Source organism: Ahaetulla prasina, chromosome 1 (assembly GCF_028640845.1).
Source record: "Ahaetulla prasina isolate Xishuangbanna chromosome 1, ASM2864084v1, whole genome shotgun sequence".
In the NCBI taxonomy this organism is placed as follows: domain Eukaryota; kingdom Metazoa; phylum Chordata; class Lepidosauria; order Squamata; family Colubridae; genus Ahaetulla; species Ahaetulla prasina.
The window spans coordinates 85,479,249-85,504,095 of record NC_080539.1 but is presented as its reverse complement, the minus strand read 5'-3'; the positions used below and the strand labels follow the sequence as shown (position 1 = coordinate 85,504,095).

Below are 24,847 nucleotides of genomic sequence, written 5' to 3'. Positions count from 1 at the left end.
CAAATGGGAAATATAAACTATATTAGAAATAACAATCTTTGGGTTTTCTAATAAGGTAAACCTGGAACTAGAATTAGCCAACTTTTCATTTTGCTGTCTTAAACGGTAGCATAAATAACTAGCATATATATGGTCCTCCGAGCAGAAAAGAGACTGAGCAGCCACCTACCAACCTACAATAAGATCAAAAATAATCACTGTATTTTTTGGAGTATAAAACGCACCAGAGTATAAGATACCCCTTAGTTTTTGGGGAGGAAAATAAGAAAAAAGCTTATTGGCAGGTGGAATGGCCTCCCGGAATACCCCCAATCAGCTGTTCCCAGAGGTGAATTTTAGCAACAGGTTCCTTGGTTGTGAACTCTGTGCCTTGCTTTTTTTTTTTTCCTGCCTCTGAAACACTGTTTCAGAAAAAACTTTTTTCTGCCTCTGAAAGCCTCCAAAACAACTTTAGAAAAAAAGCCTCTGAAGCTCTGTTTGGGAGCTTCTTTTCTGAAGCTCCGTTTGGGGCTTTTTTTCTGAAGCTCCATTTGGGGCTTTTTTTCTGAAGCTCTGTTTCTGATGCTTTTTTCAGCCTCCGAAACCTCTGTTTGAGAAGCTGGGCGGGGCTACATTCAGAGTATTAGACGCACTCAGATTTTCACCCTCTTTTTGGGGGTAAAAGGTATATACTCTGAAAAATACGGTAGTTAGTTAGTTAATAAGTAAATATATAAATAAATCCACAGAAAACTTTGTGCCAGAGAAATAATCAAACACAAAACACATGTGCATCACAGGAGAGATTTCCATTTATAGCTACCGATATTTTCTATTCAAGTTTTACTGGGTTTTTAAAAAACTAACATGGTTTAATGATTAGACTTCAAAAGACAGATATATTTATTTTCATCTATTTATGTTGCTCTTTGATGTACAAATGCAGTCAAATACCTTTTTTTTCCTGATATCTTCTTGTTTAGATAAACGGTCATCAATTGCACATATTTCTTCACTAACACAAGACTTAAGGCTCTAAGGAACATCAACAAAAGTGTAAGCTTTGCAATATTTAACCAAACAACAGAACATGCATCTATTAACACAATACGTTTTGCAAATGGACAGCATCGAAAGAAAAAGCCAAGAAATTTCAGCCAAAAGTGTCCAAGCAGTCCTTCAACTATACAATCTCATGGCATTTTGTAGACTAAGAATTGTTCCAGTGCCAACAAATTACATCAGTTATCTTTGTGCATGACTGGTGCATGATTCATTCCAACAATTTCATTTCATTTCAATCATTTCAATTTTTGAGGTCATCCAATTATTTGTGCATGACCTCCTGGGTCTTAATAATAGCTCCTACTTTTAGTCTCCAACAAACTAAAGTTAAAAATTATTAAGCAAGGCTTACTTTCTTAGACTTATTTTTAATTGCCCACATTAGCATTCTTATCCACATTGTTGAATTCTCAAAACACAAAAGTCTTAACTTATACATCTAAGAATAAAATAAACCCAGAGAAAATAGAGTATTTCACTTTCTAAAACTTGGTCTTTTTAATCGCAAGATCATAAATACTGTATCAGCAGTGGAACACTGAGCACAATTATTATTCACACTGGCTCCTTACCTTGATTCACTTTAAAGAAAATTAAAAGTGAAACATCATTTGATAGCATTTTGAATCCCGTTGTGATTGTTTTGTTTCGTGTAGAGTTGAGTGGCCTTATATATGTAATAAATACTTCATTTACACCATAGTTTTTTCTTAACAAGCTCGAAGAAAGTGGGCTAGATGGAAATATTGCCAGATTCACAGTTGGCTGAACAACAGTAACCAACACATGATCTTTCGTGTCCACATGGAAGGAGATATGAAGTGAAGTAGCTCAGGTTGTGTCTGGGATTCAATACTGTTTGACATCTTCATAAATGACTTAGATGAGGGAATAGAAGGCATGCTCATAAAATATTCAGATGACATAAAGCTTGGGGGGATTGCTAATACCCCCAAGAATCAGCCTGATTTTCGGTGGTATCAGCAATTTCCCCAAGCTTTGTCTTCTGAATATTTTATGAGCACGCTGATTATGGTGTCTGATTTTATGAGCATGCTGATTTATGATGTATTATATCAAGAATCTTGATAAATGTGAACACTGGACCCTATCCAACAAAATGTTGTTCGGTGCCAGGATATGTAAAATTCTGCACAAAGGCAGGAAAAACAAAATGCATAAGTACAAGATAGGAGATGCCTGCCTTAGCTACAGTTCTTGTAAGAAAGGTCTGGGAGTTTGGTAGACCACAAATTAAGTCTTTTTAGAAAATATACAGAGAAAATTCAGCTGGTTTTTCAGCCTTTCTCCTGGAGTAAACAGGTGTTCAACTAAAGTACAATGTGTGGAACTATAGTTAAAATTGCTTAATGAAAAAAATACAAAGTAAGTCTCTAGTATTATAAATCATTTGCTGAGCTCTCAATCCAGTTATTTTAACTTGGGGAAAAAAATCTCATCATATATGCCTATCATAACATCCCAAAGAACTATTTGTTCTTCTTATTCAATGTAAGACGAAGTTTGATTTAGGCACTTTTAAATTTCAACACAGCAGAAAAAGAGAATTTGAACAGATCTACGTGCTAATGAAATAGAATACCATGCAGACATCCACAAAAGTATTGTGAGTAAGATGTGTGTTTAATAGGTCTTGAATTAAGTACTGATTTACAAATCCAATTCTTCTAGAAAAAAAGTATTTAATCAGATACATAACTTTGGAAAATGTAGCTCTTAATGAATAATTAAATAGCTGGTTTAGTCTACTGGGCCTGGCTAGATACCATTATATTGTAAATTCTAGTCCTGGATTAATGCTGGTTGAGTGATTTTGGGCCAGTCACTCATCTCACAGGAAAGATGGTAGCGAAAACAGAAGGAAAAAGGATTAGCTATGTTGATTATTATGGTTTGAATTCCAACAACTATTTTAATTGTAAGCCGCCCAGAGTCACTTTGCAAAGTAAGGCAGGTGGTATGTAAATTTAATAAATAAATAAATAAATAGTTCATCACCTAACATTATTTATAAAAATAATAAAGGTGGGATATAAATAGATAAATACATAATAACTATAATTAAACACTGTTCTTTTGTTATTTTCAGGGTTTTTTTGTCACCATCCAGAGATGTTCTTCTCCAAATAGATATTCTCCCCCACAAAAAAATTTGCTCATAAAGCTGTATTTACAAGATTAAGAAATACCCATGAGGCAGCTATGGCCTATACATGAGAAAATATGTCAGAACATACCATAACTTCTTCTCGCAACTGTCCCAAAGGCACTGAAAGCTGATTAAGGGCTTTGTCCATGCCAACCTAAAGAAATTCCCAAAACATATTACTATCAATGAATAGTTAAAAAAAAATCAAAGGTATGTTTTTAGGTATTTCTTCTTTTTTGATTTACTTCTTTACTGATATAGTCTACCATTGGTGGTGTTTTACTGTTTTCTAAATTTAATTTTTTTATGTTAAAACTAAGCATAAACATTGGGCATGTAAAACAGATTCTGTACTCCATTTCTACTGAAAACAAATGTTTAAAAATGTATCTAAAGTCAACTTTTCTTGTTTATGCAATATTTCTAGGGATTGTCCATTTTAGTCCTAACACCAGCACTAGCTTTATTAAATAGCCAGTTTTCAAAGAAGGGTGATGGGGATGGCGGAGGAAGGCAAGAGATAAACCACATGTGTTGCCAGGTTATGTAAACTACTTACATACAATATAAAAGGGTAGAGTTTGCATTTTGATATCATACCACATTTTCTTTTTGTCATTTTGATGTCATTGTGGCTGAGAACGCTTCCACCCTTGGGGAGTTTATATCTCTTGATCATTTATTTTTTAATATTTTGAGACATTTTGGCTTTATTATACATATTTGATTTTCTATTAGTAGATGTTTCCGATGGTATCATGGTATTTGCATATTTAATCATTGTATGTTACAAATCTTACTTTTGAAATGAAATTATTGTATGGTACAGTGCTCACTTTTGAAACGAAATACTTACTGACAGGGAAAAAAACAGACAAAATACCCTGTGGTAAGATGGGCAGCCAATACATTTTATAAATAAATAAATATACATCATGGTAGCCAATCAGCAAATTATTCTTTATTTAGGTCACAATCAAATTGCCTGCTCTGGAGAGCCTACGTGCTAAAATGTGCATCTACTATGTACAGTATGCTCTCTTCTCAACAGGGTACATTACCAGACTGCAGGCAGCTTGTTAAATAGCTTGGAACCAGACCAGAAACTCTTAAAGTCATATTGAAACTAATAGGATAACCAGTCACATAACTAACTTAACTACTGTTGATTTAAATTGGACTCCATCATAAATAATTTTCTTTGCAGTGGCATTTCTTTCTATGGCATATTTAATCTTAGATTATAGCTCAAGGGAATATATAATATAAATGCTATAACTGTGCACTGAACACATATAAGGCAGTCTATCAATTTACCAGGTTGGTAGAGAGATTAACAAAGTCTGCATAATCCTTGTTTATTAATTCAATCATGGCAGTTTTAAGAAGCTTGTAATATAATTCAAGATCATCACGAAGTTCTTCCAGCGGAACACGTTTTCTGCACTCGGACACAAAGTGATCGACATCAAAGTCTGGCTGTGAAAGAGAAAAATATAAAAAAGTGTATACAAACTCTAATTCTTTATTTTAAAAAAGCAGGATTTACTTATTTATGAAATATATATATGTCACCCCAATCTGTTTTGACACTGGGTAGTTTGCATTATAGAGCTATCTATATCATATCTATTATATCTATATATCATGAAATGTGGCCTTCCGGGTACGCTTCAAGGTTCTGGTAACTATCTTTAAAGCGCTCCATGGCATAGGGCCGGGCTATTTACGGGACCGCCTGCTGCTACCGAATACCTCTCACCGACCCGTGCGCTCTCACAGAGAGGGACTCCTCAGGGTGCCGTCTGCTAGACAGTGTCGTTTGGCGACACCCAGGGGAAGGGCCTTCTCTGTGGGGGCTCCCACCCTCTGGAACGAGCTCCTCCCAGGACTTCGTCAACTTCCGGATCTCCGAACCTTCCGCCGCGAGCTTAAAACATATCTATTCATCTGCACAGGACTGGATTAGATTTTAAATTTATACGGGTTTTAATGGGTTTTATTATTTATATTGTTCTTTTTAACTATTTGGCTGTGTAGAATAAGTTTTTTAATTGATATTTTATTCTGTATTTATATGTACCTTTTTATTTGCCTGTGAACCGCCCTGAGTCCCTAGGGAGATAGGGCGGTATACAAATACGATAAAATAAATAAATAAATAAATAAATAAATAAATAAATAAATAAATAAATAAATGAGAAAGACTGGCAAAACAATTATTTAGAAACAAAAGTGTAACACAAAGGGTCGATTACCCACTGTGACTCAAATCGTGGGGAAAGAGGCTGGTTTTAAGGTGAGAGCAATGCAAACTTTGGGGGAATCATCCTGCAGAGGGCAGGCATTATGAAAAGAGATGACCGGCTTTCTGCATCCCACCAGGTGATATTGTTTAATTGATATTTAACTGATATACTTATGAAACTTCCTGAAGAGATAATGAACTGATAATCTTGACGCCCTTTCAAAGTTGTCCTGCTGAAGAACAGGGTGGAGCCGTAAATAAACTTTTGTCTTCAGTTTATTCTAGGTTGTTTGGGGTTCATTTTAATAGGAGAAAAAATTACATATGACAACTTGGGATGAGTGTAGGGAGGCTTTTGATCCTCATTCTAAGCAATGGAGGGCTTTGGATTCAGAGATCTGTGTACACTCTTAACCTTTCTGCAGGTATAGCAAGGACTTCAACACTAAGTATATCAATGCTGTGTAATCATTAAGTTGTTGGTCTTGGCTGGGGATATAAAATTTGGCTTGATTGGAAAAAATAAAATCTAAAATCAACAAGTGGAGCTAAATGATAAGGAGATTTTAAGTGTTAGTATTGTCTTTCTTGCTTCCCAAACTAGAGAATTCAATACCACAATATATAATGATGATCACCAATCTGGGCAGTCTTCAAAGAAAACTATCAAGGTTCATAAAAGATAAGCAATCAATGGGCATATGACACACTACAATTATACCTTTACTACTAGAGTCAGTGTGATTCTGAATATCAAGAATATTGTCCATTTGGCTTTCACACAGGCATCTATTTAGAATACATTCCACTTTCTTTCTAAGTGCAATTCAAAGTGGTGGTCATCATCTTTAAAGACCTATTATTGTCAAGCGCAGGAAATCAGGAAATCCAGGCAGTTCCAATGAATATAAAGGTTTATTGCAAGCTTAAGCTCTCTCCCGGAATTTGAACTACTAATGGTCAAAACAAATTGCTGGTAGATAAGAATCAGTGGAAATTAAGGTGGGCTGGACTTAGATCCTTCGTGGGGGCAAAGGGACTCGAGACTGATGCTGCTGTGTTTGACCCTTCCCTCCGCTTAGCCTGGTCATCTCCTACACCTATATGGCACAAGGCCAGTTTATCTGCAGGACTGTCTTCCCCTAGGGACCTCTATCCATTCCTGCCAGGTCAGCTAGGATGGGCACACTCCTTGCCTCTTCTAAATATTTCCAATTGACGGGAGCTAGAAAGTGACAGCCCCTGCTCTGTGGAACATTCTGGCCCCTGAACTTTGGCAGGTGTCTACCCTCCTAGCCTTCCATAAAGCTTTGAACCACTGGCTTTCCCCCCAAGCTGGGATAAGATTGGATGACCGCACACACCAGAAGTTTGACTATTCGGACATTTTTATTGTTTTTCATGTGTTGAGTCTTATAGATCTAATATGCTTTTGTATGTTGCTTTAAATTTTGATTGGGAGCCTCCCAGACATGGTTATAAAATGGGTATATAAATGTTTTAAATAAATTTAAATAAGTATTGGATTTGGTCTAATACAATATCACTCTACTTATACCTTTACTGTTCTTTTCAAGCCAAATTCATTTGTAACAAATTCTGCAACATACTACCTGGGCTGCATACAGTATATTCCAAGGTCTCAGGATCAGATACAGTACAGTTAATTAGGACAGGAAAGGGCTCCCTGCAGATTTCGCTAGTCATTACTGACTATCGGGGGAAGCGCTCATCTCTATTTCGAGGCCATGAGCCAGAGCTGTCCAAAGACACTTCCGCAATCAAGTCAGCACGACATGGCAGAGTGCTGTTTTCTCCCCACCAAAGTGGTACCTATTTATCTACTTGCATTTGCATGCTTTCAAATTGGTAAGTAGATAGGAGCTAGGCAAAGACAGACACTCACTCTGTCACACGATGCTCAGGTCTCAAACCTAGGTTGACAAACCCAGCATCTTAACCACTGAGCTCCCATACCGCCCTATAGTTAATTAGGTTAATATACAACAAACAAGCATTCCAATGATTAAGAAAAGGATACAGAGTTGTATGTAACAATTAGTGAGTCCTTCGGGAGAAGGGCGGTATAAAAATCAAATCAAATAAATAAATAAATAAATAAATAGTGAACCAAATATTTGGATGAATAGCTAAGCACTGGTATGATTTCAAGTTCAACTTGTCTTCCATTTTCTCCATATGTACACATGATATTTATTTATTAAATTTATTGGCCGCCCATCTTAACACAGGGTAACTGGGCGACCATTTGAATAATCTTATTTAATTATCATGGCTTCCCTCAAAGATTCATCAACATTATGGAATTCAATCCAGTGACAGAGTTAAAATGTTTTCATGATAATCTATCAAGTCTATAATGTAACCACGTCTTCTCTTCCTTTTGCTTAAAGAAATGGCAATATTGACTAGTCAATTTAATATGGTTTAGAGCAGCAGTCACCAACTAGTGGTCCACGAGAAAATTTTGGTGGTCCGCAGAAAAATTATTTGCATTATATATTATATACATTATATATAGTGCACTAAATCAGGGGTCCTCAAACTACATCCCCTGGGACAGATTTGTGCAACGAATGCTTGTCTTACTGCAGAGAGTCTCCCCCCTTGGGTCTTTTTTTGTGGGTTGGAGGGGGCCAGAAATTCTGACTTGGGGTCCGCTTCAGCCTCCTGGTGTGTGGCGAAGAGCCAGAGGGCCTTGTTCCAGTGGGATTGCATCATGCCCTGGAACTGGCTCACCATCTCAGCCTGCTGAGCCTCCACGCACCAGTATCTGGCCTTGCACTCCCGCAGATCTTCTCTCTGCTTGGAAAGCCTACACTCGTAGTCCTCAGTGAGGTGCTTCTGCTGAGCCTCCTTCTCAGTCAGATCCAATTTGAACTGAGCTGTTTTGCCAACTCTTTCTCGTGGTGGCTGGTTAGCTCCACCAACTGCCTCCTGTTGGAGCCCTTAGGAGCCCAAGCAGGCAGGCAAGGGGTGGTTGGGAGGGGAGGGGTGAGTAGAAGCCAGCGAGGTACCCCTCGACATGAGTGATATCAAGTTGCCCACGCCCATCCAGTCACATGGCCACCTAGCCACACCTACCCAGGCGGTCATTAAGCAGATCGTATTAGTGGTCCGCTGGATTTAAAATTATGAATTTAGTGGTCCGAAAGGTTGGTGACCTCTGGTTTAGAGCAAGGATTCTCTTGGCGAAATCATAAGCAATATACCTTTTTTTTTTTTTGAAGGGGGCAAATCTGTAGCATAGAATTGTAAAATCCTTATAGAACTAAAAGCTACAAAGAACTACCAAATAAATTATAATCAAATGGTAAAATGCTGTTCTGTGTTAACAGACTACAACAATAAGGAAAGGCAATAATGTGAATAAAGAATTAAATAGACATCAATATAACTACATAATTGCAGATTTTGTTGGGTGTGTATAACTCTTACACAGTAGTCCTAGTGAATTTGACAAGGGACTACACAATACTATTTTACATTACAATAGTATTACAATCAGAAACTAAGTTGAAATGTGAAATTGATAAGTAAAACTAGACAATATTCATAATACAGGAGAGATAAGAGATACTTGCAAAATTGTCTATACAGATCCTCTATAAAATGAGTATAAGGAAGGGAATTTAAAGAAATTGGAAATAATCTAAAATGTGTCATGGTATCTTTCCTACATTCTTTTTTACTACCGTATTAAGAACTTAAGTTACATAAATAGAACCAAATGATTAATTCATATAATCATCTTCTCCATTATTCTTAAATCATTACTAAGCTTTGTCATTAGAACAAATTCCCACAACTAGCTTAACATTTTTTTCTCTTGAGACTCCCCCCCACCCCCAAAGTTGAATATACAATGTGCTGGGCTGTGATAAATCACGTGGCAATCAACATTTTACTTGGGCAAGAGAAATTTTGTAATCAAGAACATCTTTCATCATATTATTAATTTTAACTCAGTATATTTAAAGTCAATTTGTGATACACTGATATATTCATGGAACTCTGTGTTTTTAGATAACACTTCTTGACACCTGAGTATATTTTACCTAGGCCAAAAGTTTGTGAATTTTTTTACGAGTTTTGTGAGCTTATGACATCCATCTGCTAAAGATGGATGCTCAAGGCACTTAGTTTTTTGCTCAACAATTTGAACACTGAAGCGGAGTTGCAATTGTATCCCTTTGTATGCAAAAAACCCAGCTCTATCTTTTTTCACTTCAGCAATGGTTCTGTGGAAAAGAAGAATTTTCTTGCCCTTATTGTTAAATAACTGGGAGTTATTTAACGCTCTGGTTACGTCTAGGTTGGATTATTGCAATGCTCTCTACATGGGGCTGCCCTTGAGGTGCACCCGGAGGCTACAGTTAGTCCAGAATGCGGCTGCGCGAGTAGTAACGGGAGCCGCTCGTGGCTCCCACGTGACATCACTGCTCCGTAGTCTGCACTGGCTTCCTGTGGTTTTTCGGGTGCGCTTCAAGATTTTGGTTACCATCTTTAAAGCGCTCCATGGCTTAGGACCCGGGTACTTACGAGACCGCCTGCTGTTACCCTTTGCCTCCCACCGACCCGTACGCTCTCACAGAGAGGGTCTCCTCAGGGTGCCGTCCGCCAAACAGTGTCGGCTGGCGGCCCCCAGGAGTAGGGCCTTCTCTGTGGGGGCAGTGACGCTCTGGAACAAACTTCCCCTGGCCTCGTCAAGTGCCTGATCTTGGACCTTCCGTCGTGAGCTCAAAACATATTTATTCATTCAAGCGGGACTGGCATAATAGTGCTGAATTTTAATTGGGTTTTTTTAATATTTTAAAATTTAAAATTTAAATTTTTAATTATCAGCCTTTATAATTTGCTATGTTTTAAATGTTGTTTTAATTGTATATATTCTGTTTCTATTTTGGCTGTCCTGAGTCCTTCGGGAGAAGGGCGGTATAAAAATTTAAATAATAATAATAATAATAATAATAATAATAATAATAATAATAATAATAATAATAATAATAAAAAAAATAAAAATAAAAATAAATAAATCTTGGGAGCCAAGAGATAGCTATGTTGGATGTTCTATCCCAATGCATACAAATTTTTCTATAGGACCACATGTTCTATATAAAAATAACCTGATGCCAGAATCTAGTTTAAGGAATATACTTATGTTGAATCAGACCAAAACTCTACTATTGTGGTCTAATGGTTAGAATGATTAATTAAATGAACTGGATAGCTTTGGACTAATTACTATCTCTTAACATGATTTACCTCACAGGGAAAAAAAGGATATGTGGTAGGAAAGACAAGAATTTATACATATGCCCTCTTAACTTTCTGGCATGAAGGCAGAATATATATATTTTAATCTACTATGATATATCACAATAATTAATTTTTAAACATTTAAAGAATTTATATTCCTGCCCAACTCAATACAATTTTGTGAAACTTACAAGAAATAACCAAGATAAAAACAATGATCGCCAATAATATGATTGATTAATCAGATGTCTGTAGGAATTTTACACACAAAAACTTTTATGGAGTTTTATGATGGTCTGGCAATAGTGGAGAACTTTTACAATACAATGCTCTATTGAGCTGATATAAGGATGGATTCTGTTGATCATGATTACAGGTAGTCCTCAACATACAACCACAATTGAACGCAAATTTCTGTTGCTGAGAGATTTGTTAAGTGAATTTTGCCCATTTTACGACCTTATCACAGTTAAGTGAATCATTGCTGTTAAGTTAATAACACAATTGTACATGAATCTGGCTCTCCCATTGACTTTGCTTGTCAGAAGGATACAAAAGGAGACCCTGGGACATTGGAATATGAGTCAGTTGCCAAGCATTTTTTTTAATTATGTGATCATGGGGATGCTGCAATGGTCATAAGTGTGAAAAATGGTTGTAAGTCATTTTTTTGAGTGCCGCTCTAACTTTGAACAGTCACTAAATGAGGTTTTGTAAGTTGAAGGCTACCTGTATTTTTATTTCAAACTGACCAATGGTTTTCTGCTTGTATATTTAATTAGATTTACAGGTGCTTCTCACTTACTGACTGCAATTGGGACTCGTAATTATCACTATTCAAAACATGAATAACATGAATATGAAGTTATATAAAGTGAAAAATGTTATGAATATGTCTGGCTTACGACAGCAATTTTTCAGTTTTAGCTGGAGTCATTAAGCATGACATTCCGTGACCATGACCTGCAACTTACTGCCAATTTCCCACTGACTTTGCTTGTGGGAAGCCAGCAGAAAACTTTGCAAGTGGTGATCATGTGATCCATTGTAGATGTGCTCCAGTTGCCAAATGCTTGAATTGTAATCATGCAACTATAGGGACACTGCGACAGCCACAACTTTGAGAAATAGTTGTAAATTTACTTATTCAATGCGGCTGAATCTTTACTAAATGGTTAGTAAGCAAGAACCATCTGTCACTGGGTTGTTTTTAATCAGTTATGAACTACCCAGCTCTCCTAGATGAAATACAGGTAGTCCTCGACTTACAACATTTCATTTAGTGACCGTTCAAAGTTGCAACGGCACTGAAAAAAGTGACTTATGACCATTTTTCATACTTACTTGTACAGCACCCCCATGATCGTGTGATCAAAATTCAGATGCTTCATACTTACGACCGTTCCTCTGTCCCAAGGCCATGGGATCCCCTTTTGACCAGCAAAATCAACGGAGAAGACTGATTCACTGAACAACTGTATTGCCAACTTATCAACAGCAGTGATTCCCTTAACAATGGTGGCAAGAAAAGTCGTAAAATGGGACAGAACTCATTTAACGTCTCGCTTAGCAACAGAAATGTCGGGCTCAATTGTGGTCGTAAGTCGAGGGCTGACTTGTAGTCCAGACATATAAACCAGATAAACAATAACATGCCAACTTTGCCTGTGTCACACACACACACCCCAAACCATACATAAGACTACAACACATTAACAAGCCAATTTACATGGTTTCATAAAAAATGAAGTCTCTTTGGAGTCTCCCGAGGACTTTGTGGATTCTTTTTGACAATAATAAAAGGGGTTTTACTCCTCCTGAATTGTTTTGATTCCCCAACCCAGTCCGGGTATTTCTTGTGGGTCTCCCATAAAAATATTAAACCAATTTTGACTCTTGCTTAAACTTTTGAGATCCAGGTCGGGGCTGCTTCCCCCACCAGACAGAATCCCCGGGGGGGAACCGTCGCCGCCTTTGAAAGCACAACCCACCGGAGCTCAGGTTTTTCCCTCGCCCGAGTGCGGAGCTCTGCGACACACCCACAAAACACAAAATAAAGAGCGCGGCTTCTCTGGCCTTGAAGGCGCAAGAGGAGCCGCTCCGCCTCTGCCTTTTGAGGGGCTCCGGGTGAAGGCAGGTAGGTGACCGCCTGGACGGGCGCCCCGCGAGAGACTCGGCCTCCGCTGCCCGCCAACTGCCCCCCAAGCCCAGAGCCGGGGCTTCGGCCCAGCCCTCCGCCGTCTCCCGAATCCTCCCGCCCGCCTCACCTTCATAAATTCATCCTTATCGAAGCACAAGTTGTCGGGACCCCGCGGCAGATTCATCGCGCCCGACCGCAGCAGCCACGTCCCCTCAACCCGCCTCCTCTTGGGGGGGGGGACGGACAAGCGAGGCACTTCCGCCTGACGACAAAGTCGTCGGGATCCGGCCTGGCTTTCTCGGCTGCTCAAGGGCGGCCCCTAGAGGCTCCCGGACCCTCTGCAGCCACGGAAGAAACGAAGCCGCCGCCTGAAGTACCTAGAAGCCCAGGGATCCGACGCCAAGGCGGCTGTTTTCTGAGCTGAGGGCGAACTTCGGCCTGCCGTGCAACTCGGAGGGTGGCCAACTTGGAAAGCTTTGCTTTTGTGCATGCAGGCGGTTGGGAAAGAGAGGAAACCCGCTTTCCGCTTGGATGATCGGGTGGTGTCTCTGCATGTGTACCTAGGAGCCTTTCTCTGACGCATTCTTGAATTAGTACAATTCTTTATTGGCCAAGTGTGGTTGGAACACAAAGAATTTGTCTCTGGTGCATATGTTTTCAGTGTACATCCAAGCATGCAAGTGATAAATCATGAACATAATTATCATAAAAATACATTCACCATAAATTGTATCATTGTATCACTAAGAGTTAAATTTTTACCATATGACTATCATTAAATGTTGTACCTTAGAATTCTTCGTGAACGTTTCTTTTATGTACACTTGTACACTGAGAGCATATGCACCAAGACAAATTCCTTGTGTGTCCAATCACACTTGGCCAATAAAATTCTATTCTATTCTATTCTAAAATCATGAGATACGACACTCAGTGATAGTCCTAGGATACTAAACAAGAAATCAACATAAAGCATGCTAGTGAAGAGTATAGTGACCAATTTTATTTTCTTTTTTTGAATTTATATCCCGCCCTTCTCCGAAGACTCAGGGTGGCTTAAACATTGTTAAGCAATAGTCTTCATCCATTTGTATATTATATACAAAGTCAACTTTTATTGCCCCCAACAATCTGGGTCCTCATTTTACCTACCTTATAAAGGATGGAAAGCTGAGTCAACCTTGGGCCTGGTGGGACTTGAACTTGCAGTAATTGCAAGCAGCTGTGTTAATAACAGACAGACTTAGTCTGCTGAGCCACCAGAGGTCCTATTAACATTGGCTGTTTGCTTTTGTTACGAATTGCTTTGCTTATGCTACTATATATTTGTTAGTGATCAAACCAATATTTGCTGTTTGCTTCTGATATGATACATTTGCTACAAATCATTTGTTAGGAATTTAACTTTGTTATTGGCTTCTTGTTTATATTATTGTATACTGTCAGAAATTAGTTGTTAGGAATTAATTCTTAGTAAATGGTAGCTTTGATACTGGGTGGCATTAGTGCAAAGCTTGTTAATTTCGCTTATGTGTCTCACTTCTGTTCTTTGATTCAAACCTAGGCATATTCTTGAAAATATAAAAGAAATCGTTACCCAGGAATCTCAGGCCCCATAGATCAAGGAATCAGAGTATAAACATAATTATAAATACATGTAAAGGATACGAATAAAAGAAAACATAAAGACAAGGACGGTAGACACCCTGGTGCGCTTATTGGTTTACGCCAATTGCCTGATCTTCGGACCTTTGGCCGTGAGCTGAAAACGCATTTATTTATTCAAGCGGGACTGGCTTAAAAGTTTTATTAAATTTTAATTGGGGCTATTTATGAATTTTAGGGTTTTAAATTGACTGTTTTAAATTTCGGCCATTTATGTAATATGCTTGGTTTTAAGTTTCTGTTTTAAATGTGTATATTGTGTGGCTTTATTATTTGGCTGTACACCGCCCTGAGTCCTTCGGGAGAACGGCGGTATAAAAATCTAATAAAATAAATAAAATAAAAATAAATAAATAAATATGCAGCAGGGAGTTACCTGAAAGCATTCTGCTGAATAAACAACTTGGCCAGGGAGGGAAACCTGGCCCTGACACAGCTATACGGATTCTCCACAGATAAGGTGGGTAGAGACAGGGGCCTGAAGCAGTGGTGGGTTTCAAAAATTTTTATTACGGGTTCTGTGGGTGTCGCTTGGTGGGCATGGCATGGCTTGGTGGGCGTGGCAGGGGAAGGATACTGTAAAATATCCATTCCCTCCTCACTCCAGGGGAAGGTTACTGCAAAATTCTCATTTCCTCCCGATCAGCTGGGACTCGGGAGACAGAGAATAGATGGGGGCAGGGCCAGTCAGAGGTGGTATTTACCAGTTCTCTGAACTAATCAAAATTTCCGCTACCGGTTCTCCAGAACTGGTCAGAACCTGCTGAAATCCACCTCTGGCCTGAAGAAAGAAACCTTTGAAGATAAAGACCCATGTTGGTACCAAACTTTATCTCTGATTGGCTAAATGTGTGTATAAGATCCTAGACAAACTTTACCTAGGTTTGTCTTTGCATGTTTGTTGTCTATATGCATATGGAATAAGTTCACCACAGCTCTTCTTTGTGCAAAATAAAAGCTGTTATTTTCCAAGCTTCTTCTTGAGTCTCATTTTGGCGTTCTGGTGACTCAAATACAGTTTTTGGACTTTACACCAGGATACTAAATAAAACAATTAATATAAATTTTAAGGTAGCAGTAGAGCTTAGATTTAGATACCGTTTCACAGTGCTTTACTCTAAATGGTTTACAGAGTTAGCATATTGCCCCTAACAATCTGGGTCCTCATTTTACCAAGTCCTCATTGAGCCAGTGAGAATCGAACTGCCAAACTACTGGCAACCAGCAGTCAGCAGAAGTAACCTGCAGTTCTGCATTGTAACCACTGCGGCGGTGCCACCACCATACAAGCAGCCAAGTTACAGTCATAAGAAGATAAGGAAATTGGAAATAGGTAATAGGAAATATGAGAAAGATAATTGTAATACAGCCTTACTAGGTAGTTTGAAAGTGTTGTGAGAATTAGTTGTTTAGCAGAATGATGGCATGGGGGAACAAGCTGTCCTTGTGTCTAGTTGTTTTGGCGTTCAATGCCCTATAGCATTGTCTTGAGGGAAGAAATTGGAACAGTTTATGTGCAGGATGTGAGGGTTGTATAGATATTTTCACAGAATCATTGATTTTAATATGCTGCTATCAAACTTATCAAACTTATCAAACTTAGAAACTTATCAAACTTAGAAAACTTAGAACTCCGCCGACTCCGACATGACCTGTGTTTAACACACAGAATCATCTATTGCAATATCCTTCCTGTAAAAGACTACTTCAGCTTCAATCGCAATAATACAAGAGCAAACAATAGATTCAGACTTAATGTCAACCGCTTCAAACTTGATTGCAGAAAATATGACTTCTGTAACAGAGTTGTTAACGCTTGGAACTCATTACCTGACTCTATAGTCTCTACTCAAAATCCCAAAATCTTCAACCAAAAACTGTCTACTATTGACCTCACTTCAATAGTACCACATTCCTAAGAGGACTATAAGGGGCGTGCATAAGAGCACAAAAGTGCCTACCGTTCCTCTCCTATTGTTCTCTTTCATTATATCAAATTAACATAATTATTGCATACTTTTGCTTATATATATATATTTCTTTTATGATGTGTTGTTGTTTTATGTCGATGTTTGTGTATACTGTTATGACAAAATGAAATTTAAAAAAAACCAGTCTAATTCTACATGAGCAGCAGAATTTACTTTTACTTCTGGGCCTTTTATACTTTATAGAATTGGTTTGACTTCTGCAAACCAGCATTGTCAGCAGGGGAGCAAGAAGGTAGGTGCAAATGTGACACTCAAAAAGTCTGCTCGTTTTGTACGTGTGGCTATATGACACGTGCATGAGAAAGGATGGGCATCAGTCACTGCATCCTCTGTCTTGCAGGTTTTGACATACATACACTATGCTTGAAACACAAAATGCCTGTTTTTCATCTGTTATGGTTTGGTATCTTTGAACTTAAAGTTGAATTCAAACAGTTCCTGGCAATAATTATTTGCCATTAATTAGGGCCAGATTACACATTTGGCCCTAAAAGTTCCTTATTGCACAGATCATTCTGTCGTGGGGAGTCTTCACACTAAAGAGATTTGTCATGTTTCATATTTCAGAGCTTCTTTTATTTCCTTTGGCTACTCGGTGTAGGCTTTTAGTAATGATAATATCTCGTTGCTTGTTTGATGCTGGTACTGAAATTTGCTGTGTGCTTTTTAAGAAGGAAAGCACAGCGTCCAAAACTTTATGATTTAACTTATTCCTTTTGAAATGTGAGCTGTTCCAGGATAATGGCTTAGTTATGGGAAGCCCTCAGGAAATAATGACTCAGTAGACCATTAGAGCAATTTTATCAGATCAAGATAAGCATAGTAAAGCTGTGCCTTTACAAGCATCAGTCGTATCCCAGCATAATAATAAATGGACTGAGGATAAATTAAAGAGCAGGGAATTCAGTGGTAATATGGGTTCTTCTGGAAATCTAATGTTTGATTCAGATATTTGTTGGAATGAAAATTTATGCTCAGCTTGTACATGTGTGTTTTTAAGTAAACATATCATAGAAATGCCTTTGCCTGCAGTGCTGTTCTCTTGAAACTGAATCTTGTACAATCAAGATATTGTAATGCTTCAATTGATTGTGGTTAAACTGATTACTTACTCCCAATTTCCCTTCCTGAGGAGGTCTCTTTATTCTCCAGTACTTAAACCTTCATAATGATGAGCTGCCCCGCTGCTTTTCTGAATGGGTGGGCAGTTGGGGAATTCTGGGAGTTGTAGTCCATACATCTTAAGTTGCAAAGGTTGAGAAACATTGTGCTATGCCAGGGGTGTCAAACTGGGCCGGATAATAATAATAATAATAATAATAATAATAATAATAATAATAATAATAATAATAATAATAATAATAATAATAATAATAATATTTTAATTTGTATACCATCCTTCTCTCGAAGGACTCAGGTCGGTGAACAGGCAGAATAAAAATAACAATCAAATACACACAGTAAAGTAAAACACTAGTTAAAAAACATTTAAATTAGCCCAAATTTAAAAATACGTTTAAAATCCCAAAAAGCTAATTAAAAATTTAAAACCCTAAAAACAACTAAAAGTTCTATGCCAGTCCCGCACGGATAAATAAATAGGTCTTAAGCTCGTGGCGAAAGGTCCGAAGGTCCGGAAGTTGACGAAGTCCAGGGGGAAGCTCGTTCCATAGGGTAGGAGCCCCCACAGAGAAGGCCCTTCCCCTGGGGACCGCCAGCCGACATTGCTTGGCTGACGGCACCCTAAGGAGTCCCTCTCTGTGAGAGCGCACGGGTCGGTGGGAGGCAAACAGTGGCAGTAGGCGGTCCCATAAGTAACCCGGTCCTAAGCCATGGAGCGCTTTAAAGGTGATAACCAGCACCTTGAAGTGCACCCGGAAGACCACAGGAAGCCAGTGCAGTCTGCTCAGGATTGGTGTTATATGGGAGCTCCGACCAGCTCCCTCTATCACCCGCGCAGCTGCATTCTGGACTAGCTGAAGTCTCCGGGTGCTCCTCAAGGGGAGCCCCATGTAGAAAGCATTGCAGTAGTCCAGGCGAGAGGTAACCAGAGCATGAGTGACTGTGCATAAGTAATCCCGGTCAAGAAAGGGGTGCAACTGGCGGATCAGGCGTACCTGATAAAAAGCTCTCCTGGAGACGGTCGTCAAGTGTTCTTCAAAAGACAACCGCCCATCCAGGAGAACGCCTAAGTTACGCACCCTCTCCATCAGGGCCAATGACTCACCCCCAACAGTCAGCCGTGGTTGCAGCTGACTGTACCGGGATGCCGGCATCCACAGCCACTCTGTCTTGGAGGGGTTGAGCTTGAGCCTGTTTCTCCCCATCCAGACTCGCACGGCTTCCAAACACCGGGACAGCATTTCAACAGCTTCGTTGGGGTGGCCTGGGGTGGAAAAGTACAGCTGTGTGTCATCAGCGTACAGTTGATAACTCACCCCAAAACCACTGATGATCTCACCCAGCGGCTTCATATAGATGTTGAACAGGAGGGGCGAGAGAATCGACCCCTGTGGCACCTCATACATGAGGCGCCTCATAGTCGATCTCTGCCCCCCTGCCAACACCGTCTGCGACCGGTCAGAGAGGTAGGAGGAGAACCACCGATAAACGGTGCCTCCCACTCCCAAACTTTCCAACTGGTGCAACAGGATACCATGGTCGATGGTATCAAAAGCCACTGAGATGTCTAATAGGACTAGGGCAGAGGAATAACCCCTATCTCGAGCCCTCCAGAGATCATCAACCAACGCGACCAAAGCTGTCTCCGTGCTGTATCCAGGCCGAAAGCCGGACTGGAACAGGTCTAGATAGACCGTTTCATCCAGGAACTGGGGTAGCTGACATGCCACCACACTCTCCACAACCTTTGCCACAAAATGAAGGTTGGAGACAGGACAGTAGGCCACGCCCACCCTAGCTCCGCGAATGGGGAAAAACCTCACAACCGTCACGTGATGGCAACTGACGTAGCGAGTTTGGCAACTGACGTGGCGAGTTTGGCACCGGCACCCTTAACTCAGTGGTGGGTTTCAAATTTTTTTTACCGGTTTTGTGGGCAGGGCTTGGTGGGCGTGGCATGGCTTGGTGGGCATGGCTTGGGTGTAGCAGGGGAAGGATACTGTAAAATCCCCATTTCCTCCTGATCAGCTGGGACTTGGGAGGCAGAGAATATAGGGAGGCAGGGCCAGTCAGAATTTTTACTACCGGTTCTCCGAACTACTCAAAATTTCTGCTACCGGTTCTCCAGAACTGGTCAGAACTGCAGAAACCCACCTCTGCCTTAACTTCCGGCCTCACTGGCTTGACACCCACCCACCCCATTTATTAACAAAGGCTGTATTTTTTTGTCAATTGATTTAGCAATTAGTAGTCTCTTCAGAAAGGTAGCAAGAAGAGGGCCGTGAAAATATTTACAGATCCCTCACATCCTGGACATAAACTGTTTCAACTCCTACCCTCAAAACGACGCTATACAGCACTGCACAACAGAACAACTAGACACAAGAACAGTTTTTTCCCGAAGGCCATCACTCTGATAAACAAAAAATTCCCTCAACACTGTCAAACTATTTACTAAATCTGCACTACTATTAATCTTCTCATCGTTCCCATCACCAATCTCTTTCCACTTATGACTGTATGACTATAACTTTGTTGCTGGCAATCCTTATGATTTATATTGATATATTGACCATCAATTGTGTTGTAAATGTTGTACCTTGATGAACGTATCTTTTCTTTTATGTACACTGAGAGCATATGCACCAAGACAAATTCCTTGTGTGTCCAATCACACTTGGCCAATAAAAATTCTATTCTATTCTATATTCTATAATAGCAATTCTGCTTTTTCCAAAGAACATTATGGTCAGAGGAGCATTGAAGAACATGCGTTTGTCAGACAAAGGGACAAAAAAAATAGGATACTTCTTGTTCCAGGACAGGAAAATGCCTTTCTGGACCGGGATGCCCTATCCACGGTTACTCACGCACTCGTGACGTCTCGCCTGGATTACTGCAATGCTCTCTACATGGGGCTCCCCTTGAGGGGCATCCGGAGGCTACAGTTAGTCCAGAATGCAGCTGTGCGGGTAATAGATGGAGCCCCTCGTGGCTCCCATATGACACCTATCCTGCGCAGACTGCACTGGCTTCCTGTGGCCTTCCGGGTGCGCTTCAAGGTTTTGGTGACCACCTTTAAAGCGCTCCATGGCATTGGGCCGGGTTATTTACGGGACCGCCTACTGCGACCGAATACCTCCCACCGTCCCGTGCGCTCTCACAGAGGGTCTCCTCAGGGTGCCGTCAGCGAGGCAATGTCGTCTGGCGGCGCCCAGGAAGGGCCTTCTCTGTGGGGCTCCCACCCTCTGGAACGATCTACCCCCCGGACTTCGTCAGCTTTCGGACCTTCGGACCTTCCGCCGCGGGCTTAAAACATACTTATTTAATTGTGCAGGACTGAGCTAGATTTTAAATTTTGGGTTTTAAATTGGGTTTTATTTCTATTTTTAATTGGACAGGCTTTAGAATAAGTTTTTTAAATGTTTTATATTGTATTTATATTCTATTTATCTGTTTTTAGTGCCTGTAAACCGCCCTGAGTCCCTTGGGAGATAGGGCGGTATATAAATATGATTAAATAAATAAATAAATAAATAAATAAATTCACGTGTGAACAAAAGTTGTTCTTTGAAAATGTAACAAAATAAAAACGTAAAGAAATTATATTCTGGTAATTTTATCTACAGGGAATTTGTTTTCAGCTGCTGAAAGGTGTCTGTGCTCTTCCTTCCATTAATTTAATTTTTGTTATGCTTGCTCATAACTTGTGTTAAAAGGTTGTGTGGGCATCAATCAGAAACTGGACTATTAGATATTATTATATTGAGAATTCTCTTTTTGATCCTTAGCAGTAATGGACAAAAGCCATATTGCTGCCTCATTTTGAGTACTTTGCATGGAATTAGGAATCTTCCAAAGGGACTGAATATATAGTAGAAACCACAGCGTGTGTTGTGGCATCTTTCAATTTGCTGTGGAATGAAGTTGCAGTCGGCTTTATCATGCACGATATAACACAGCATAGCACTCTTATAAAACCTAGACATACTGTGAATATTGCTGGAGAAGAAGACTGGAAGAATTTTTGAGATTTAAGTTTCAAAGCAGTGGGCCAGTTAAGAAGCCTTCAAATCTCCTTTGCCTGCCACTTTTCTGGGGCCTGAACCCTAGGATATGGCGGGGGGGTGGGCGGGGAGGGCAATAAGAGATGGTTAAAGCATTACCAATCAGAGTACAGGTAGTCCTTGACTTAACAACAATTCATTTACTGACTGTTTGAAGTAACAGTGGCACTGAAAAAAGTGACTTACGACCGTTTTTCACACTTACAACCAGAGGTGGTATTTAGACGGTTTGGACTGGTTCGGGCAAACCGGTAGTGGAAACTTTGAGTAGTTCGGAGAACCGGCAAATTGCACCACCAGAGCCCCCACCCCCCACCCCCCGAATGTGAAATACCAACACCATCCCCTGGGTGCATACCAGAACACAGACAATTGGGATTAACTATAAGGAAAGCGGGGATGCAGTGACTCAGGGGCTAAGATGCTGAGCTTGTTGATCAGAAGGTTGGCAGTTCAGTGGTTCAAATCCCTAGCGCCGTGTAATAGAGTGAGCTCCCATTACCTGTCCCAGCTTCTGCTAACATGACAGTTCGAAAGCACGTAAAAAATACAAGTAGAAAAATAGGGACCACTTTGGTGGGAAGGTAACAGCATTCCGTGCACCTTCGGCGTTTAGTCATGCCGGCCACATCACCACAGAGACGTCTTCGGATAGCACTGGCTCTTCGGCTTAGAAACAGAGATGAGCCCTAGAGCCAGGAACTAGCACTCATGTGCAGGGGAACCTTTACCTTTACCTTACAAGGAAAGCAAAACCTTTGATTAGTTTTCTGTGGATTCAGGAGGACAGCATTAACTGAGCAGTGTGGCAGAATGCTAAAAGGTATTACAATCTTTCCTAAATGAATAAGCCAAAGAACTCCTGCCCATTTCCAAAAACAAGTTTAGGATTAGTTTAGATTTTGCCATAGGGTTAACTCAGAGAGTTGGGCTCTCAGAGTAGGAAATGGTGGTGGAAACACATGGGAAAAACAAATCTAAGTAAGCAATTTCATTTCTTTGGGTGGCTGAATCACCCCACTCAAATATAATTTATTTAGTTCATAAAAACGTTTTCTCATGCTTTTGACAGAAACTCACTTGCAATATTTTTATTTTGTTTGTCATGATCATTATAAACTAATCTATCTTCCCCTCTGAGCCTAACCTCAGGATATGCACTGATTTAGATAGTCATCCAGTTCCAGAGAGTTTATATAATTCTGTTCACACTGAGAGAATATGCATTTCATCACATGCTTCATTTTCCACAATATTCTCCAAGAGACATGCAAAAGAGGACACATAGAAATACAAAAAAAACCCCATTTGCTTGTTTCTCAAGGGTAGTGTTTATCAAGCTTGGCAGTATTAAGATATGTGGACTTCAACTTCCAGAATTCCCCAGCAAGCTGGCTGGGGAATTTTGGCATTTGAAGTCCACACATCTTAAATCCTGCCTAGTATCAAGACTCTCAATATAACATATCTCTTCCAAAGAACTGCTGGTTGACAAAATGCTCGCCATTATGTCTTCATGATTGGCATTCACATTAATTTCTTTTAAAAAACACAGCAAGAACAACTCACTGTATGTTATTAATATCAGGGAGTTTGTACCTATCTCTTTCCAACAGGATCTCATGACAGTTTGGTGGATGAAACCCATATGCATTACTGATGAAAACAATTCATTAATTTTTAATAAGGTGGTTGAGGAAAGTTCTTGCAATTAAGTTGTATTTATTTTTTAAAATCTCTCCAGGGATTCAATTATTATCTTCCCAAGCAGCATCTTGTCAATATCGTCATATCAAAGACAAACTACTGCATAAAACACAGACTTTCTCTGTCCCTACCAGAGGATATTCTCCAAATGCTGAACTATTGCTATTATAATTCCCATGGGGTTTGCAGAATCTTTTTAAATTTTGTGTTTCACTGAGAGTATCCACTGATTTTTCTTTACCATTGTAAAACAGTTCCTTCTTTCCCATTTTTTTTTCTACCACAAGGAAATGATAATGAAACAAAAGTACATAATAAGGATAATATTCGCATGTGAAAACATTGAAAGAAAAACCCTCCTTGGGTCAAATTAAAACCACTGAGCCAAGGAGAAAAGAGTAATCAGGCTGAAGGAATATGAACTGAAGGAGCAGATAGAAACCTTAACAACTGTCTATGGAGATTCTCAGTCATCCAGGTCATGGTTGTTGCAAAGGTGCTATTTTTCAAGAGCCAAATGCGCTTTCTTGTTTTTCTTTGAAGATGTTTCACTTCTCATCCAAGAAGCTTCTTCAGCTCTGACAGATAGTGGGGAATGGAAGGATTTATATTCCTTGCAGACAGCTGGTCATTTGCATTCTTTTAGAAAGTCATTGAGGCCACTTGGAGGTTTGTCTGTGTCCTCAGGGTCACCTGAGTAGTGCTCCTGGTTCCTGTAGTCTGCAGTTTTTCCTCTGGAAATCCCTTCCTGTTCCCACACCATTCAAAGGGTGTTCATCCCAAATTGCATAGCTAAAGGTCTGTAGAGATTCATGGTTGTCCCAAAGATGCTTTTTCAGGAGACAACTGGACTTTCCTGTTTTTCTTTGAAGATTTTTCGTTTCTCATCCAAGAAAATTCTTCCGCTCTGACTGGACGATGAATGCAAGAATTTGCATTCTTTTAGAGAGTTGTTGAGGCCACTTGGAGGTTTATCTGTATCCTCAGGGTCACCTGAGTAATGCAACGGCCTTCTTGGTAGCCTTCTTGGAACTGCTGAAAGGACTGTGTATGGAGCTGTGTTTTCTGCAGGATGTTTTCTGTCCTGTGTCCCTTTACTGTTGAACAGGCTGTTAGGGATGAGTCTGTGTTGTCTCCATCTCAAACTAAAGCGCAGATGGCTCCTATAGTCTGCAATTTTTTTTGTGAAAATTCGTTCATGAAAAAGCACTTTTGGGGCAGTGGTAGAATTCAAATTTTTTTTACTACCAGTTCTGTGGGTGTGTCTTGGTGGGCATGACTTGTTGGGAGTGGCAGGGGAAGGATACTGCAAAATCCCCATTCCCTCACCATTCCTGGGGGGAAGGATATTGCAAAATCTCCATTCCCACCCCACTCTGGGACCAGCCAGAGGTGGTATTTGCCAGTTCTCCG

At 39.9% G+C, this 24,847-nt stretch overlaps 1 protein-coding gene across 4 annotated transcripts in view; it reads right to left on the bottom strand.

The window, feature by feature from the left end:
- The window catches only part of COG2 (component of oligomeric golgi complex 2), a 34,498-nt gene extending 21,361 nt beyond the window's left edge, over positions 1–13,137 (bottom strand). Inside the window, exons 1-4 of one of the 4 annotated variants that reach the window (XM_058166870.1) lie at positions 13,010–13,137; positions 4,532–4,693; positions 3,303–3,368; positions 934–1,014 (exon numbers count right to left, since the gene is read on the bottom strand). In XM_058166870.1, coding sequence (XP_058022853.1) covers positions 934–1,014; positions 3,303–3,368; positions 4,532–4,693; positions 13,010–13,066 — 366 coding nt within the window. In that variant the 5' untranslated portion in view covers positions 13,067–13,137. Of the gene's footprint in view, positions 1–933; positions 1,015–3,302; positions 3,369–4,531; positions 4,694–13,009 lie in introns of those variants that run through there. The other 3 variants (XM_058166880.1, XM_058166888.1, XM_058166898.1) reach the window with 3 other exon arrangements.
- Positions 13,138–24,847: the final 11,710 nt, after the last annotated feature.